General features: G+C 38.4%; 1 protein-coding gene across 2 annotated transcripts in view; it reads left to right on the top strand.

Moving 5' to 3' along the window:
* Window positions 1–20,377, top strand: part of LOC101746370 (ras-responsive element-binding protein 1) — a 40,784-nt gene that overhangs the window by 4,914 nt on the left and 15,493 nt on the right. For both annotated transcript variants that reach the window (XM_012695449.4, XM_038018072.2), the window contains exon 2: window positions 6,889–6,974. In XM_012695449.4, coding sequence (XP_012550903.3) covers window positions 6,917–6,974 — 58 coding nt within the window. In that variant the 5' untranslated portion in view covers window positions 6,889–6,916. The remainder of the gene's footprint in view (window positions 1–6,888; window positions 6,975–20,377) is intronic.

Here is a 20,377-nt window from a genome sequence, read left to right as displayed (position 1 = left end):
TAATTTGTAACTTTGTATATATATCTCCAATTTCAAAATTTTATCTGGACAAAATTTCAATAATGAAATTGTAAATTTTTCGTAGCAAGATTTACATGTACATATATGTAACATTACCAATTTTCCTATCAGATCTGAAAATTCCTGAACACGATCCTGCCTATTTCTGCTGCGAATCAATCAGACCTATCGATTTAAGGCTTAAATCTCGTGTTCCAAAGTGAATAACAGCATCCACTGGTATCCACGGGCTTTAGTAAGTCTCTAACATCAGATATGCCGTGGTATCTCTTTGCCTTAGCTTAGAAAAACAACAAATTGCCGTGAAGCTGGCAACACTTGCGACTCGAAACCAGAATATGTCCTTCAATTGTCAAATACATCCCATAAGTCGTGACATCATTAATTGTCCAGTTCAAAAACGTAATTGTTGCAAAATGACTTTCAACAATGTCGTTCCCTATCCATAAAATTACGTATGTTTTAACGATAACAAATTGTTGGTCAATCGATTTTTATGTAATGGTAATAAAACTCTGATATATTAATATCAGTGATCTGTGGTTACGACGAAGAAGAAGGCTTCATTAAAAACGAGACTTCTTATCGACACGATTAAAGCGATGAATATTCGTGAGCATTCATGAACATTATCATCTAATTGAAAAGAATATATAAATGCACGGAGAGCCGATGAAACACCGCCCTTAAAGTAAGTTCTTAAACCGAAGTCTGAAATGATGATTTTCTCGAATAATCTAGAACGTAATAGAAAATTTGAAAAAAGAATCGTATACCAACAAGAAAGTTGAAGAGGAAACGTAATATTTTTTTATTACCCGCATAGAGAAACTCGGCCTTCTTTTTATATTTGAACTCGATTAAAACCTGCCTATGCCTACCTGACGTTTGAGTCATGCACCTTTTGCACAGATGACATTAATATATGCAAGTTTTTATTTATTTATTGCTTAGATGGGTAGACGAACTCACAGCCCACCTGGTCTTAAGTGGTTACCGGAGCCCATAGACATCTACAAGGTAAATTGCGCCATCCAACTTGAGATATAAATTCTAAGGTCTCAGTATAGTTACAACGGCCGCCCCATCTTTCAAACCGAAACGCAATACTGCTTCACGGCAGAAATAGGCGGCGTTGTGGTACCTACCATTGGTACCGCCTGTGGGATTCGAACACCGATGCATCGCTACATATGCACCGAACGTCCTTTAGGCCACGACGATTTTTATGCAATGCAATTTTATGATATGCAAGTTTTTTTATTTATTAGACATTATAGATATTAGAATGCCGCTTGAGACATGCTGTTTAAAATCTCAATTATAGCCCAACGACTGCCCCGCCCTTCAAACCGAAACGTATTACTGCTTAGACATAGGCAGAGTTACCCGTGGGAGATTTACAATAACTTGTCGTAGGGACCACGAGTAATTACGCATATTATATTGTTTTGTTGGTTTGATTAGATTCAGTCCCCGGCTACGTTTGCGTAAAATATACCTTTTTCCAAAGTGAAATTTCATTCAAATACGCCCGTTACACCAACATCCTTACATGCCTTTGATTTTTGTGCGTCATTAACTAAATATTCTGTATTCGTTTGTTAGCACACGCTAAACTCCAAAATAGTCGAATTATTATTTCAACGTCGTTCTCGTGATGTATAGAGAGAAGTTTATTTTAACATAAGTCTTAAGGAATTTTAATTAAAAAAAGCAAACAAAGATGCGCCCTCAGAACTCGATAACCAAATATACCTATAGACAATAAATACTGACGCCGACATGGAACCGAACACAGAGTTTGTAGTACCATAGTCATTACCTATCGACCAACGACGTAAGGTTTGGTATTTTATAAAACTAAAGATAATCTCACGTTATACACAAAAATATCGTCGTGGCCTAAAGGATAAGACGTCCGATGCGTACGTGGTGAGCGATGCACCGATGTTCGAATCTCACGCGGGTACCAATTTTTCTAATGAAATACGTACTCAACAAATGTTCACGATTTACTTCCACGGTGAAGGAATAACATCGTGTAATAAAAATCAAATCCGCAAAATTATAATTTGCGTAATTACTGGTGGTAGGACCTCTTGTGAGTTCGCACGGGTAGTTACCACCACCCTGCCTATTTCTGCCGTGAAGCAGTAATGCGTTTCGGTTTGAAGGGTGGGGCAGCCAGTTTGTAACTATGCTGAGACCTCAGAACTTATGTCTCAAGGTGGGTGGCGCATTTACGTTGTAGATGTCTATGTGCTCCAATAACCACTTAACACCAGGTGGGCTGTGAGCTCGTCCCACCTTATACCAGGGGCAGAGCCAAGCCGCCGCAAAAAAGCATTCGTTGCAAAAAAAACATGCTATTTTTTGGAACAATAACAATCTCACGTTAAACAATAATGTCAGTTCATTGTTGATAGCCACTGGATGAAGTTACAGGTTTCCTAGTATCCTTCTTACAAACGTACCGACGCGGAGTCGACTTTCTTTTCTCATCGATTACAAGAAACACTTACATTGACAATTGTTAATGAATCGAACGAGAGAGATGAATGGGTAATACTTAGAATTTCATTGAAATACGTACGTATAAATAACGAGATATATTGGTAATGTAATCGAGAAACAAAATAGCTTTTTTTTATTGCTTAGATGGGTGGACAAGCTCACAGCCCACCTGGTGTTAAGTAGTTACTGGAGCCCATAGACATCCACAACGTAAATGCGCCACCCACCTTGAGATATAAGTTCTAAGATCTCAAGTATAGTTACAACGGCTGCCCCAGCTTGAAACTGTTTTAGTAGACAATCGTTTCTATGCGAAGTATTTTTCTTGTAACTATTTAACATAAGTTGGGACGCTCAAAATAATAGGTACGTTGTTTTAAATTAAAAATCAATCTTAAATTACCACGAAAATACGTATCTAATCCATTTTTACGAACGACACTCGAAAACGAATCGGGAAACCAATTATACTGTTGATGGAAAATATTAAAAGTGTGAGAACGACCCACTATCTTAATATCCGGTCTCGAAGCATTGATACATCCCGATTGTAAGGAGCAGCCCTAACTATTTAGACTTCGACCTCAACGGTCCGCGGTCACGTGACCTCTTTTGCTTGTTTAGAAAACAAAACATTTATTCCTGATAACAAAACGCAACCCTATCGTTTAAATTAATAAATAATATGCATCATTGGTAGCCTAAGGGGCTATTCCAACTACACGCGGACCAGTAGGTGAGCTCACAAGCTCAACTTGAGAGGATTGCTAACACTAGCCCTAGTAAAAGCGGTGCTTCGCTGAAACTACCACCGGATCGAAATCGCGATCCACTAAGAAAATCCGACGGGAAATGCAGTGCGTTGTGTTTAAGGGAAAAAGACCGCGCGGGCGCAGTCCGACAAGTCCCGAGACCGGTGGTTCAATCAAATTCGCACCACACTAGAGATCCCATTCCACAAAGCTCTTCATGTGGCCAATGATAGGAGGCGCTGTAGGAACATTACAAGAAGTAAAATCCTGCAGAAATATGATGGTCATGACCCTCAGCACTAAGGAAACGACGCGAGGAGGAGGTGTCTAAGGACCAATTGGCTTGGCGAACGCTTCGTCATAAACAAGGAGTTCGACGAGGACGGTAACCAGTACTCGAAGATCCTAAAAGTACCGAGAGCTAATCCGGAGAATCCAACATGTTTTGAACGACGGCGGCTTTGCTTTAGTCCCATCACCCGGGTCGGATATCAACAAACGTATAACCGATATAATACCCATAGGCACGGCACATCTTACTGATTTTCGCGCCGGATCTTCTCAGTGGGTCGCTTTTCCGATCCGGTGGTAGATTCAGCGAAGCACTGCTCTTGCTAGGGCCAGTGTTAGCAACACTCCCGGTTCGAGCCCCGTGAGCTCACCTACACGTTAGAGTGAAGCTGAAATAGCTCAAGGCTATCAGCATAGGTAGGAAAAAAAAACATTAGGCTACCACCGATTAGATAGGTAGGGAGGTATAACATTCGAACACTTCTCAGAATACACGGACGCTCAAAGCGTCTGCCAGTTTCGTTTTTTGACATAACCAATTCAGCCGGTAAACAAGGCGCAAATAAACGCACATAAGCAATGATTATGTGTAGCTACAGCGCATACCAGTCGCGCAGGTTATTAGCACGCATTGTCTGGACTATAATAGGTCGGTCGAGGTGCTCGCGCGCATATCTTTCTGAAGCGAACGTACGGTGACCATAAACGTAAAATGTAACGGGAATTTCTGTTTCACCTAGGTATTTTTTTTATTTGCTTAATGTAAATCGTCACAATATAAAAAATGTGAAAATACGATATATTATTTGTAATTTCTAACTTTGCTATAGGTATAATAAAATACTGTTTATCTTTTATCAGACTTTGATTTTGACGTGGCCACACCTTAAGCTAAACATTAAGTCGGTCTAAAAATCTTTTTGTTTTGTGTAAAAAATGGATATAAATAGATTTATTGTGTCTTTCATTATTGGTATAAATGGGTAGGTAAGATAACGGCAAACCGTATAGTGCAGAGGTGGCCAACTAGATTAGAACCAAGATCTACAGTCTACTGACGAAGCACTCTGCGATCTATCAATGACCTTTCTTGAAATTTAATGAAACAATGTATTTCAGTATTCAAATAAGTAACATATTTTACAAACCTAATATATTAAAAATAATAAAAGCGAACTATTGTGTAGATTTTTTTTTTGTTTTTTTGTTTTTCCTAAGCTGAGAGCCTTGAGAGGCCATATCAGCGTAACCTTAACTAGTAGGTGAGCTCACGAGGCTCAAACCTGACGACGTTGCTAACACAAACCCTAGCAAGAGCCGTGCTTCGCAGAATCTACCACCGGATCGGAAACGCGACCCACTGAGAAGATCCGGCGAGAAATTCAGTGGGCTGTGTCTGAGGGTTAAATTGTGTAGAAGAGAGGATAAATAATGTGACGTAATGGTCATTAACAAATGATACAAGATGAAGATGATGCGTGCAGCAATTGGTGATTACATTACGCAGTCTGTTCTGTGTATTTATATTGTTTGTCTTGTCACGATCGAATGGACTAATAGCCACGATCGACCGGTCGATCGCGATCTACCGGTTGGCCACCCCTGGTCTAGTGCTATACCTGAGTCAATGGTTACTCGCCATTTACATAACTGCAGTAACTATTATGGACAGTGATTAGGTAGAGCAAGCCTCTTTGACTCATAACCGCATATTATTTTTTTCGTAAAATAAAAATAACGAAATACTGTTCTGTATTTACACAAAAACGTGGTCACACTAGAAGACTGATAGGTGCACAGTACATACGCCATGTACCCTCATTTCTCGATCAATGATTACAGGAAGCAGCGCCGATAACAGAATGTGACTCACGTGTCTTTTAAAAAGGTTTTAAACGTTGCGCTTACCAAGAACACTTTTAGAAATAGATTGTAGTTTATAGATTAGACTGTAATTCAGCACAAGTGACAGAATACATTCGAAATTCGACTGCAGAGGGAGAGAGACAGAGATGTATGCCGTCCTTTTTTTTCAATCGTTAAACTCAACCTTGAATTTGAATCGCTCTAATAAATTTTACTAAAATTCGATCTCTTTTAGATCATGTTAGTTGGATTGCGATTTAAAAAAAACACCTACCAGACTAAACCTAGTTTTGTCGTACCGTCAACCCGTCAACAACAAAAATGACACTACCAACACTGATGGTATGACCACTGGTGGTAGGACCTCTTGTGAGTCCGCACGGGTAAGTACCACCACCCCGCCTATTTCTGCCGTGAAGCAGTAATGCGTTTCGGTTTGAAGGGTGGGGCAGCCGTTGTAACTATTCTGAGACTTTAAAACTTATATCTCAAGATGGGGTTGCGCATTTTCGTTGTATATGTCTATGGCCTCCAGTAACCACTTAACACCAGGTGGGCTGTGAGCTCGTACACCCATCTAAATAATAAAAGAAAAAATTAAAAAATACAGTGGTAGTAAACTATTTGCAACAACATTATTAACACAAACTGATGTATACGGTTGTCGGTACGTTTACGCAAATCAAACCCCGCAAGCGTATGAACCAAATTGAATTAATTAACGTATTATGATAATCTCGGACTAACTAGTATTCGAAACATTTATAGACTAGACGTCTAGCTAGTCGTTTGACTACTCTTAACTACTATTAACACTTTGATATCAATTGAAAAACCAATTAAATGTAATTCAAACAGTTTAGGTGTCACGCTGCTTTGTGTAACAAAAACACATATATACCTACCTACACACCTTAACTACATTAGAATATAATGCAGTATTTTTTTATTAATAAGATAAAAATAGAGAAGGTATTAAATGAATAACGCTAATTAATTCCCTTTTTATCTAATTAATATTTTAGTATAGTTTTCTAACTGCACCCGAATTGTGGGTCTACAAAAATATCTTCCTTTTAGGATTGATAGATACAATATCTATAATTTATACATTCATTAAACTTGACGAATGTATAGTGATAAATTTTCGGATACTTCTCAAATTATAAAACTTTATAGTGAACGTAAAAATCGTTTAGAATATCTTATACATCAGAAAAATCTCGATGGTCATGTTAATCGATTACAAATATAAATATTATACGACATTCTGTGATAATATTTGCTTGGTTAAATTTTACGGACGGAGATAGCAACAATACGGGATTCATTTGCGCCATGTAGCGCTGTAGTTTTCGTATCTCGAACAAGCAAAATAATATGCGCAATGATCGTACTAAAAAGGAAGTTTGAATGTAATTATTTTATCTCGGTGTCCCAGGCGCCGTCGAGGACTTCCATCCCGGGCGATGCAGGGTGCAGCCAACGCACCCGCGCCCCCCGCGGCTGAACCACCGTCTTCGCAACGTGAGTACCATTTTTGTTTCCTATCTAAGCTGATAGCCTTGAGAGGCTATTTCAGCGTAACGTTAACTAGTAGGTGAGCTCACGGGGCTCAAACCCGAAGATGTTGCTAACACGAACCCTAGCAAGAGCCGTGCTTCGCAGAATATACCGCCGGATCGGAAACGCGACCCGCTGAGAAGATCCGGCGAGAAACTCAGTGGGATGTGTCTGTGGGCTAATTTACTCGTCGATCCCTTCATCGCAAGCGACGGGTTCGACGAGAACGATGACCGGTGCTTGAGGTACCTAGAAGCACCGTTAGTGGATCGGGAGGATCCGAAATGACGTGTTTTGGGCGACGTCGACTGCTTTCCATTCTGTCCGCAGGATCGGGAATGCAACGTGAGTACCCAATAAACACTATAACATTGCAAAACAGAACTTTAACCTAAGCTGAACGTATCCAGTGGATGTTACGACATTCACAAGATCACCAATCCACTCATCCACCCATAGACACAACCTACAGAGTTTCTCGCCGGATCTTCTGTGAATCGCGATTTCGATCCGGTGGTAGATTCTGCTAAGCACAGCTAATGTTAGGAAATTCTGTCCGGTTGAACCTGTGAGCTCACCTACCCGTCCGTAGTTGAATAACTCCTTAGGCTACCATCGAATAGGTAGCGTAAAAAGGTATATAGAATTAATGTTTAGCAAAATCATACCATATTTTATATTATTACTAGCTGACCCGGCAGATCGTAGTGACTCAATCGATAAATAAAAGACCTAAACTTTTGTATAAAATAAACTTAAAACAAACAAAAGGAATCCGTCCGACGGGGGACACATCAAAGGAAAAACAAAATTGTTATTTTTATTCAATACCGAGCATTTTCATATTTATCTACCTTTTAAACCTTCTCTGGACTTCCACAAATAATTCAAGATCGAAATTAGCCAAATCGGTCCAGCCGTTCTCGAGTTTTAGCGAGACTAACGAACAGCAATTCATTTTTATATATGGACCGTTTATTTTGAAAGTGGTGTAAGTCCATTTTTGAGAAAAATGAGCTATCACGCAATTCATGCTTGCAATGTAATTTTTTTATATATAACTAGTCCGTGTTTAATTTCTCAAAAAAATCCCATGTTTTGTACAACTTAAAATCGGTCGGTAAATTAAATTGCATAATCATCGATTATGAAAGTGGTTTAAGTCCAATAGACAGAGGTAGATGGCATAGCCAGACCTCATATGATTTGCCTGTTTTTTTAAATCAACAAATATAGTAACCTTTAATTTTCTCGAAACAAAAGAAAATGGACTTACACCACTTTCAAAATAATCGATCCATCTAATATATAAAATTCTCGTGTCACAATGTTCGTTCCCATACTCCTCCGAAACCGCTTGACCGATTCTCATGAAATTTTTTATGCATATTCAGTAAGCCTGAGAATCGGCTACTATCTATTTTTCATACCCCTAATTGATTAGGGTTCTCCATCCCTAACATATTTTTTTTATTTGGACTTTTTTTTTTGTTATATTGAGGTATTATGTGGTTGAATGAGGTTTTGTTATTTTTATTATATATTCCCTCATCGTTCACAGCACTACATACCTCTTTCACTCATTTACCACATCCTTACACACTTACAATAAGTTCGTTTTTTTTTTCTACACTAGAAATTCCCTAGAAATCTTATATATGGCAAAACAATGTTTGCCGGGACAGCTAGTATATATATATATAGATTTACGTATATCAATCCACGTGTAGTCGGGTCGGCGGTAACCTGACGACTGAACTGCGATCATTGAATCGCACGCGCTAATAGACACCTCCTCGTTTATTTAACTGTTTTTACGACTACCCTCCGTGTTTCGTTACATGTAAGAGAGATCAGCTGATAATTAACCGCCGTCCGGTGTGCGATTCGCTTATTTTAATAAGCTATATTGTTATTGTGATAATGAAAGAGTACATGTTCGTGACACAACAGATCCGTAAAGGTCAGAGTGTCGGGTATATCGTCCCCTAAGTCCCATTTGTTGTGTAATCTTCATTATTTGAAGTTTCATTGCAGCACTAATGTTATACTGTTATTATTTATTTGATATGTAGAGATTTTATTGATAAATTAGTCCTCTGTGCATCTGAACTTTGCCATAACTGTCTGCTCTTTTTTTGTTAGTTATCACGTCTTTAATTCGCCAAACGAAAAGTCGCCACCCACCGCCACCACCTTGAGATATGAGTTCTAAAGTCTCAGTATAGTTACAACGGCTGCCCCACCCTTCAAACCGAAACGCATTACTGCTTCACGGCAGAAATAGGCGGGGTGGTGGTACCTACCCGTGCGGACTCACAAGAGCTCCTACTACCAGTGGAAAACGATCCTACGAGAAACTCAATGGATCGCGTCGGTCGGGTTCACCATCAAAACTAGGTCTCCGATGCCCAAATTCTTCATAACATTATAATAAAGGCAACGTTACGGAATCCAGTTTGTTCAGCCGCGCCTCTATCTCGCGAGAGGCATCCCTTTATGCCGCCACACTTGTGTACACACAGTGCTGGTACATGCGTCGTAATGTGATCTCGAATGAGATGTTCTCTATAACTATAATATGTATGTTGTTAAACATTACAAAACGTTTGCTGTAAGTTGAAATGTAAAGGAAATAATCTGCTTCAGGTCATTTCGGACCCTCCCGATCCACTAGCGGTGCTTTTAGGTACCTCAAGCACCGGTCATCGTTCTCGTCGTACGTACCCGTCGCTTGCGACGAGTTTCTCGCCGGATCTTCTCAGTGGGTCGCGTTTCCGATCCGGTGGTAGATTCTGCGATGTACGGCTCTTGCTAGGGTTCGTGTTAGCAACGTCGTCAGGCTTGAGCCCCGTGAGCTCACCTACTAGTTAAGGTTACGCTGAAATAGCCTCTCAAGGCTATCAGCGTACGTTGGAAAAAAATAAAATAAAATCTGCATTACTGGTGGTAGGACCTCTTGTGAGTCCGCACGGGCAGGTACCACCGCCCCGCCTATTTCTGTCGTGAAGCAGTAATGCGTTTCGGTTTGAAGGGTGGGGCAGCCGCTGTAACTATACTGAGACCTTAGAACTTATATCTCAAGGTGTGTGGCGCATTTACTTTGTAGATGTCTATAGGTTCCAGTAACCACTTAACACCAGGTGGGCTGTGAGCTCGTCCACACATCAAGGCAATATAAAAAAAAAAACGTATTCCAGTAGGTACAATTACAGATTATCTCATACGTATCTCCACCGTATTTTATCTTGAACCTATGTACACAGTTTAGTATTGCGTCTCTTTAAAAAGATACCATTCACGTTGTAGTGGACTATTACATAAATATAAAAGTACTCATATATACGGAACACCATTTTTATACATATTTTTTTATTTTTGGTCAATTGAACCCAAACTATTATCGTAACGGAGACCCGCAATATAAACTGTAAACCTAAGCCGATGTCTTCCAATAATAATCTAAAATCGGCTTTGAAAAGCATGCCAGCTTCGGAACTGCCCCACAGGTCTTACCAGCGCCAGCTGGTACTTTACTCACACTGTCTCTGAAAACGAACTATAGCGCAAGAAGTAGGTACCTCTAGGTCTAAATAAGACCACAGCGCACTTGTGAAAAACAACACGCCCCACCTACAATATAAGATATAGTCAACGAACTGGGCATTGTTTGGATGAAACCTCTTTATTTTTCTTTCCTACCTATGCTGATAGCCTTATGAGGCTATTTATTTCAGCTTCACCCTAGCGTGTAGATGAGCTCTCGGAGCTCAAACTATCTAGTAACGGATCTGGCGACATACTAAATGGGAGTGCTGGAGTTATGTGTTAACACATTTACGAAGAATATTACTCATCTCTGTTATCAGCGCAAATTAGTATTTTCCCGTTTTGCCCAACGCTCGCAAACACACAATTAGGGCCGGAACAAATGGGTTATCAGATAAAAAAAAAGAAAAATAACGCCTTGCGCAGACATTCTAATCGGTCGAACGAAGACGAAAAAAAAAAAATTGACTTAAGTACCTACTTAGAGATGATAACAGTTTTTGTGTCATTGTAAAAAGATTATAATATATTAATTTTGGGTATTGATCGTGGCGATAAACAGGTTTTTTTCTTTTTATTGTTGAATACGATCGGTATTTGTGACCGACTGAGATAAGTTTATGGTTATTATATCTGTTATTGTTTCGACGTACCTACTCAAAATACAGGGTGGCCCATAAGTCCTTTGATATGAAAAAAAATTTATTAAAATAAAACTAATTACATTATGAATTAAATTTTTATTTACATAAAAAGCTTAAAAAACGGCAATTATTTTTTGAAAATAACATCTCCTAAATGTAATCCGTTGCGATCACGGCACTCTTGCAAACGACGTCTAAAATTGTCGATGACTGCGCGGCACGTCACTGCTGAAATGCTTGTCATTTCTCTGCGGATGTTTTCTTTTAGGGCCTCAATTGACCGCGGGTTTGTGTCGTATACTTTAGCCTTAAGGTAGCCCCACAAAAAAAATTCCATCGGGGTCAGATCTGGACTACGTGGAGGCCAGGAAATGTCTCCTCTCTTAGAGATAACTTTGCCAGGAAAAAGTTGACGGATAACGGGCATAGCAGTGTTAGAGGTGTGAGAAGTGGCCCCATCCTGTTGAAACCACGTCCTGGCATTAAAGCCTGAAAAGTTTTGCAATTCTGGTATGAAAAACTCTTCGATCATAGCCACATATTGCTCCGACGTAACAGTAACTGCGCGCCCTCTGCCATCCTCAAAGAAGTAAGGCCCTAGGATACCATGGGCTGACATAGCGGCCCAAACAGTCACTTTCGGACTATGTAAGGGCTTCTGATGCTTAAGTTTTGGATTGATGGGGCTCCAATAGCGGCAATTTTGTTTACTAACATGCCCGTTAAGATGGAAATGAGCCTCGTCAGAGAACATTATGTTATTGAAGGAAGTAAACCGATTCAACATTTCATTCGCATAATTTTGTCTTTGAATACCGTCAGTTTCCTTTAATTCTTGAACCAACTGAATTTTGTAAGGGTACATATGTAAATCTTTCTTCAAAATCCGTTGTAACGATGTCCTGGATACGTTTAATGCTCTGGCGCGCTTACGAGTTGACTGTGTCGGATTTTCGCGAATAGACTGTGTCACTGTGTCTATGTTTTGTTCCGTACGTGACGTCCTTGGGCGACCCAACCGCGGTTTATCTAACGTCGAACCGGTCTCCTCGAACTTAGCAACCCAGTTCTTAATCGTTTGAAGAGTTGGAGTGTCGTCAAAGTTGTGTAAACCTTTGTGTTCTCGAAATTTACGCCGCGCAACGGTTGCCGAATTGTCGTTTTTATAAAACTCGCGCACACAAAACGCACGGTCCGCTCCGGTAAAACGCTCCATCGCGACTAAATTCCCAGAAACCGAAGTTACTCCCCCCACTTCCCCTGCACCGCTCACGCGCGCCCTGTTCGTTTTATTCAAATTTTACTTTTAAAGGACTTATGGGCCACCCTGTATTAGGTGATACTGCTCCAATACGCATTGGTGAGCTATACAATTTATAATCGAACTGAATGGGAACACCAGAGAAAGTTGAAAAAGAGCGGACAGTTGATAAACAAAAATTCAGAATTATTTAACTTTATTTTATGTTAAAAATTTCCGAATAATCTTAATTAAAAGACAAAATGACATTGCACTGTAAATATATTATATTTTAGTCGTGTCTAAGTAATCATTAGCTCTGTACAACCAAAATGACTTTCTGTACCTTACAAGGTACGTTCTTTAGAATGGGAACTGAAGAAGAAAACTTATTACTTTTAATTCGATACTTAAATTACACGTGGACAACGTATGGAATAGATAAACATTTTTATTGCTATTTACGAATACATTAAATTGAAATTGCCGTTTAATTCTTTACATAACAATTACTACATAACGTGAATGCTTCTAGATTCCCGACATCGCTCCATAGGTACTAATATCCAAGTTTTATTTACATAATTTGAATACATTAAACTAAATGTTTGTGATTATTTTTCTGTTATTGTCATCTTATGACGCTGTTACAAGAAAACGACTAATCAAAATAATATTGTACCTTAAGTCTTCTAATTACCTACTACAATTTAAAAAAAAATTTAGTTAACAGTGTTGTCAAATTTTAAAAAGTGCCAAAAAACGTGCGCTTACCCCTATCGCCATCTATCGAGACTCTTTAGAACTAACAATACCTATCTATTGTTGATACGTCGTATTTTTATCGATTTTTGCGACACTCAAGTATTAAAAATGGTATTCATTTAATATACTTGTACTGACACTCTCATTAAATAATTATTCAAGAATATTTTAGAACTTTTAAGTAGGAAAAAAAAAATGTTAATGCTTTCTGTCGCAAATCAATGGTGCGTTATGGTTACGTAACTGCAAATTTGACATCATGTCTCATCAAGTAGGCATGAACCATAGCCTTTACGACCTTCTTTTTCCGAGTTCCATAGCCCCTGCGCTGTTCAAAACGTTCTTTTGTAGGGTGCCCATAAATAAACAGATTGCTTAAGACGCTTCTCACGTAATCGTACCGTTACCGGCATCTGCCGGGGTCCTTAACGAATCAATATTCAATCACATCTCGGCCCCTACTCTAATTGGAACGCTTTTCCGTTCGGTGAAAGCGAGCGAGTGGAAATCGTTTTTGACTGTGACAATTATTAGCGCGAGATCCTTTGATTTTAATAATCGAGGGTAATTAGATAGTGGAGCAGCTCACCTCCCAATTAATAGTACAATTATCGGAATCCAGATACCGGAAAGTGAACACCGACTAAGATGAACCATAGGAAATATAAAGGCGAATTTCGAATCAACAATTGTTTTATATCATAAAATGGCCTATAAAGAAACGCAAAGGCAGAAGTATGCGCATCCGTGCGGCCTCACAATACGTTCTTAAAAATAAACGAATACATTTTTGAAAAAAAAAAACATATAAATTTATAATAAAATGCCAAAACAATCGTACGACCAGAAACGGATGAATTAAAAGAAAGATCAAAAGAAGAAACAGAAAAGTACCTTGGCCTCCTATGGCACATTGCTATGGTTATATGGGTATATAAATCCAAGGATAGTCACGTCAAGCAAGCGGTCAGTCTTAAAACTTGTGCCAATTAAAAATTCGATTACATATTATGTACATACAAGTTTCCAATTAAAAACCAGTCGCCATGTATTTTTTGTATTATTATTAAAAATGACGATATCTCCCAGATTCGTATATAAGCATTATATAACTATTCATATATAAGCATTAACATTTTTGTTCCTAAAACAATCGATCTACAGACTTCTTACTTCGCAAAATCAATCCAATTACATACGATTTAAGTTAATATCGGATTACAAATATTCGCATAACCAACAGAAATGATCGAGCGACGACTTCTGAAATGACAGCCTCATCATATTTCTGGAAAGACTTAAATATATTTAAAAGCGAATCCTATTCTAAACTATAATTTTATAATTCAACGCAAGCATTCATAAGACTCAACATTAAGTTGATTAAAAAAATATTTAATTAAAACTTCTTTTACGGTTTAATTTCACTAAACTGTTTAACGGTGGTAGGACTATAGGTATATAGGTGGTAGGACTAGGTATGAGTCCGCATGGGTAGGTACCACCACGGTCTGAAGAGTGGGGCAGCCGTTGTACTGTAAAAACTGAGACTTAGAACTTGTGTCTCAAGGTGGGTGACGCATTTACGTTGTAGAGGTCTATGGGCTCCAGTAACCACTTAACACCATTGGGCTGTGAGCTCGTCCACCCATCTAAGCAATAAAAAAACTTATTTTTTTAAGTATAATTATATTATTTCCGACACTCCAAATACTTTATGTTCCTCGTAGTCTAGGGCACGGGGTATAAAAAAAATCGGTTGCTAACCAGAGAAAGAAATTGTTGTGTCCTTTTAATCTTTTAGTCTATTTAAATGTACTAGAGGTCCCGCAGTAGTCGAAATTCGACTATAATTAATTGGAATTGTAAGTTTGTACACTATTATATATATTTTATACTTCTATAATCACAAATATCCCCAAGACTACACTATAAAAAATATTAACAAAAACAAACAATATTTAATCTCAATTTGACAACAGACGTCAAGAACAAAAGTTTGACAATAAATAGTATGCATGCGTGTGTGCGTCAAATACATGATATGTAGTGTGTGTAATGTTTTCTTTATTGATTTAATGTATCTTTTATGCATTATTTTAAAAAAATATTAGCATTGTGCACTTCTTCTCTATATTCTCTATAAGTGTGGAAAATTTCATACTCCTCCGTCCGCGCAATATTCGTAAAAAGGGATACAAAGTTTTTGCTTCACGTATTAATATATAGACTATTTAAATGTATATAATAACAAATACATAATTTATTGCGGTTTTTTTTTATTATATTGCTTTAACGCCACGAGTGAAACTGGAACCACTGCATTTCGAACTGAAAATACTTAGGCAATTAAACTAATGCGAGTATTCCCGTTGCCTCAAAATTAATGTACTACAAAAAAAAAGTAAAATTTTGGGTTTTATCGGTATTTTGTAACCGACTTCAAAAAAGTAGGAGGTTTTAAATTCGCCTTTATTTTGTTGGATGAACCAGTTTTTATTGGTGACTTATTTGAGTGCTACAGAGCTAGTGTTTCTAATATGGTTGAAATTTTATCAAGACTTGACCAGTAGGTTTTTAACTAACCTTTACCACATGACGCTCTAATGTCTAATTGACGTCGACTTTAAATTGATGATAGTGTCATTTAATTTTATTAAAGTCGGTTTTCTTTGTTTTTTTTTTGGCAACATTTTCTACTAAGTCTGAAGCTTGAAATGGGAATTTTCGTAATTTTTACAACACGTTCACATTAAGCTTTATTATATGATAGATCGTATGGTGTAAAAGTATTAAAGGAAGAAGTAGGGCGGCCGATGGAAGGACAAAACGCAACCTTAATTTTCTATTTAAGACAGAAACCCTTTCTATCCTAGCTGTATTTCACCAGGGCTTCGAACACCGATACAATTAGGGACCCGTTTATAAAATCTTGACGTCATTAAAGACAAGATATTTACGATCGTCCGTAATGTTAACTTACTCAGACGGCCTAATTGTATAAATAAAAGCTACAGGGGGTGATTTCTCCTCCACCGCATCCAAAATCCGGAATGACTTGCCTCCGCCTTTGAGAAGTAGACTCTCACAAGGATTAAACCCTGTCAAATACTTTTATAAGGAATTTCTACTTTTTTTTTTCTTTTTCCCCTACCTATGCTGATAGCCTTAAGAGGCTATTTCAGCTTCACCCTAACGTTTGTAGGTGAGCTCACGGGGCCCAACCGGAGAGTTTCTAACACTGACCCTAGCAAGAGCAGTGCTTCGCAGAGTCTACCACCGGATCGGAAACGCGACCCACTGAGAAGATCCGGCGAGAAACTCAGTGGGCTGTGTCTATGGGTTATTTCGCTCGTCGAGCCCTTCGTCGCAAGCGACGGGTTTGACGAGGACGGTGACCGGTGCTCGTGGTGCCTAAAAGCACCGTTAATGGATCAGGAGGATCCGTAATGACGTGGGATTTCTACTTAAATAGCAAAGTGCGAAGGCAGGGATTCTGTAGATTATGCCACATAATTTTAAATTTAGGTATTATTAGATTTAAGTTTACAGAGTAAGATTACAGGCAGCGGCAGAATAACAGCGATAGTTTCAGCTATCACAAAGCTGAGCTGCGGCATTTTTATCTCCGCTGTGTTAGTATAATATATTGTTTAGAATTAGAATTTTTATGTCATACTAGCTGACCCGGCAGACTTCGTAACGCCTCAATCGATAAATAAAATACCTAAACTTTTGTATAAAATAAACTTAAAGTAAACTTAAATTTTTTATATTTATCTACCTTTTAAACCTTCTCTGGACTTCCACAAATAATTTAAGACCAAAATTAGCCAAATCGGTTCAACCGTTCTCGAGTTTTAGCGAGACTAACGAACGGCAATTCATTTTTTTAATTTTTTTATTTATTGCTTAGATGGGTGGACGAGCTCACAGCCCACCTGGTGTTAAGTTTATTTAAGCCATTTTTATTAGGTACTTATATAGATTAATTGAAAAGTTATTTGTATTTGTATTGTGGAGTAAATAAATGCAATTATTATGATTATTATCATAATATGAGGAACCTCAAAAAACTATTTAGGTCGATCGACATTAATTTAGTTGTAATACACAAGAATATGACACTGCTTACGAAAATAGGTACCTATATGTTATGCGAAACCTCTGACGTGTGTTGATGCAACGCCGGATTCACTTAATGCAGTTTCATGAGTTCATTCATTATATTAATGTGCTTTAGAGGATAACTTTTTTTGGAACGAAGTTCCTTATCGCGCGTTGTGAAAGGGGGCTAGACGGAAAAAATTCTTACGAAAAGTTGTCACGACACTTTTTAGATCCGTCATTCTGACCAATCAACGTGTAGGCGCTTATCGCGTGACATTGCTCGTATCCGATTGGTCCGCGTAATGAGTACAGTTTCTCGAGATAGCGTTTCAACAATAGTAATTTAGTTCATAGTTTTTTAGTTCGTTGTTTTTTTCTTCTTCATAATGCTGTAATTTATTATTATAACTTAAAAAAAAATTTACAATTCCTTCACTAATTAATCGAAAAGAACTTCGTTCCATCCGGGTGTCCCTTGACAACTCTGAAGCTTTTTTTTTAAATTCCATCCAAATACAACAGAGTTCATTTATAGAGATGCGGCCTCGGCAACTCATCCTTTTGTACGGGGTTTTATTTAGGAGCCAACTTGGCTGTTTTATATTAGTGCAACAGTCACTTTGACTAAACTTAAATGAATAAGGGCTAGTTTTCCTTGGCATTCGAGAATACGGCTTACTTGATGATGAGTGAACGTCGCTTTTAGATACCATTTTAATATAGGAATAGTTACTGGTGGTAGGACCTCATGTGAGTCCGCGCGGGTAGGTACCACCACCCTGCCTATTTCTGCCGTGAAGCAGTAATGCGTTTCAGTTTGAAGGGTGGGGCAGCCGTTGTAACTATACTTGAGACTTTAGAACTTATCTCAAGGTGGGTGGCGCATTTACGTTGTAGATGCCCAGTAACCACTTAAAACCAGGTGGGCTGTGAGCTCGTACACCCATCTAAGCAATAAAAACAAAAACAAAAAAAATTGAGAAGAGGAGGCCTCGGCAATTCATCCTTTTGTATAAGGTATTAGTTAGGAGCCAACTTGGCTTTTTATATTACTTAAATAAGTAAGGGCTAGTTTCTCTTGGCATTCGAGAATACGGCTTACTAGATAATGAGTGACCGTCGCTTTTAGACACCATTTTAATATAGGCACCGTAAACTTCTCAAGTCTCATTAAGCGTGATTTTTTTTAACAATTCCTCTCGAATTTAATTTAAATTTTTTTTTGTATCGAATCGTTAACAAAATTCCACGAAAATCTTAAAAACCAACAATGCTGTTATTCAATTTTAAAATGCCTATTCAAAAATCGTTTGTTTGGTGAATTCGTTTAGGCGATACCGTTCGTAATTGTCGGAATCTTTATATGTATTAATAATTCGGACATGAGTTATGAGTATTAAACCAACTACGTCAACAGTATTATCGAATATTTTTAAAGAGCGAACGAAACGAGAAATGAATTATTGTTCGTCATTCAAAACAGATTTGTAAATAGGCAGAGAGGCAAGGTCCTTCCTGCGCGCTTTACAGCAATTCTTGCTTAAAGGTACAAAGGCTATCAGAGAATAAAACTAAAATGAAAAAAAAAAAAATGTGTCGTGGGACACCGGATAAGAACGAAGTTCCTTATTATGAAAATATTAATTTTAAGTTCTATTCGAGGTATAAAGAAAATAAAAGTGGAGTGGAGTGGTTTCGCAACAACCCACGGTCATTCGGTAACGTGCGAACTTATTGTGGTACACTTCATTCACGGTTGTTTGCATAAGAGTAAGTGTATTGCGCAAACGAACGCTCTGAGATGGTGGTCAAAGAATGATAAAAAAATATGTTATTTTTCGTACGTTATTACAAAGTTAAGTCGTACACTGTGTGAATTACTAATAAAAATCTTACGTTACGGACGCTTTTTCCCGCTTAGGGTAGGGACCTCCTTTCCAAAAAAAGAACTTATTTCAATATCGAACAATCACTTCGGGTCATCGGTCAGCACGTTGAGGAACTTACCTTCGTGGTCGTTCTCTATAAACTGCTGACCCTGACGTGTTTCAAACACGCAACCGTCATTAACACATCATCAACGTCGACAACCGAAGCTTAGCACGACCCATCAATAGCAGTCCCCCCAGCTAAGCAGAAGCGCAATCGCTCTCCATATATTTCCATCATACCATATCTAGACGGATAACCGCGAACACAAAATCTGTAGAGTATTCGAAACTAAAAATTTTAAAATTACAGGTCAATGACCTTTTTTTATTGCATAGATGGGTGGACGAGCTCACAGCCCACCTGGTGTTAAGTGGCTACTGGAGCCCATAGACATCTACAACGTAAATGCGCCACCCACCCTGAGATATAAGTTCTAAGGTCTCAGTATAATTACAACGGTTGCCCCACCCTTCAAAGCGAAACACATTACTGCTACACGGCAGAAATAGGCAGGGTGGTGGTACTTATCCGCGCGAACTCAAAAGAGGCCCTACCACCAGTAAGAAGCCCTACCACCAGTAAAGAGGCCCTACCACCAGTAAAAGTTATATAAGTAGCACTATATGAGAATTATCTGATTCTTATGCTACTAATACCGATCTTCATAATCTATCCGCTTAACAGTAGAACTCTTAAGTTTGTTTCTTCTCACCTAAACTAATTGAAAAAATAAATACACGCGATTTTCAACTTTAACAATAGCTTTGATAAAGGAGGTTTTAAATTATCAAGAAATACCAAGGCAGCAGTCCCGCAACGGGTATTACCCAACAAATACGTAACCAAATTATTTTGCATACAGAAGCTCTGTGATTTACTTATACATGCCTCTGTGAGCCCAACCGGACCAACATTCTGTCTATTTCAATGGCAAAACGATGCGTCAGCCGACCCAAATGCAAGCTGACCTCAAGACAGCGTCACGCTGTCAACTTAAACATAAAAAAAACCATCTCACACAAACCATTGTTGCACTCAACTATTGCTGCTTGATGCGATGATGGGCTCGACGAGTAAATTAACGCATAGACATAGCCCAATGAATTTCTCGTCGGATTTCCTCACTG

Source organism: Bombyx mori, chromosome 20 (genome assembly GCF_030269925.1).
Source record: "Bombyx mori chromosome 20, ASM3026992v2".
NCBI classification, from domain to species: Eukaryota; Metazoa; Arthropoda; class Insecta; order Lepidoptera; family Bombycidae; genus Bombyx; species Bombyx mori.
Note: the sequence above shows the minus strand (reverse complement) of the source record. Positions and strands in the feature narration are given on the sequence as shown.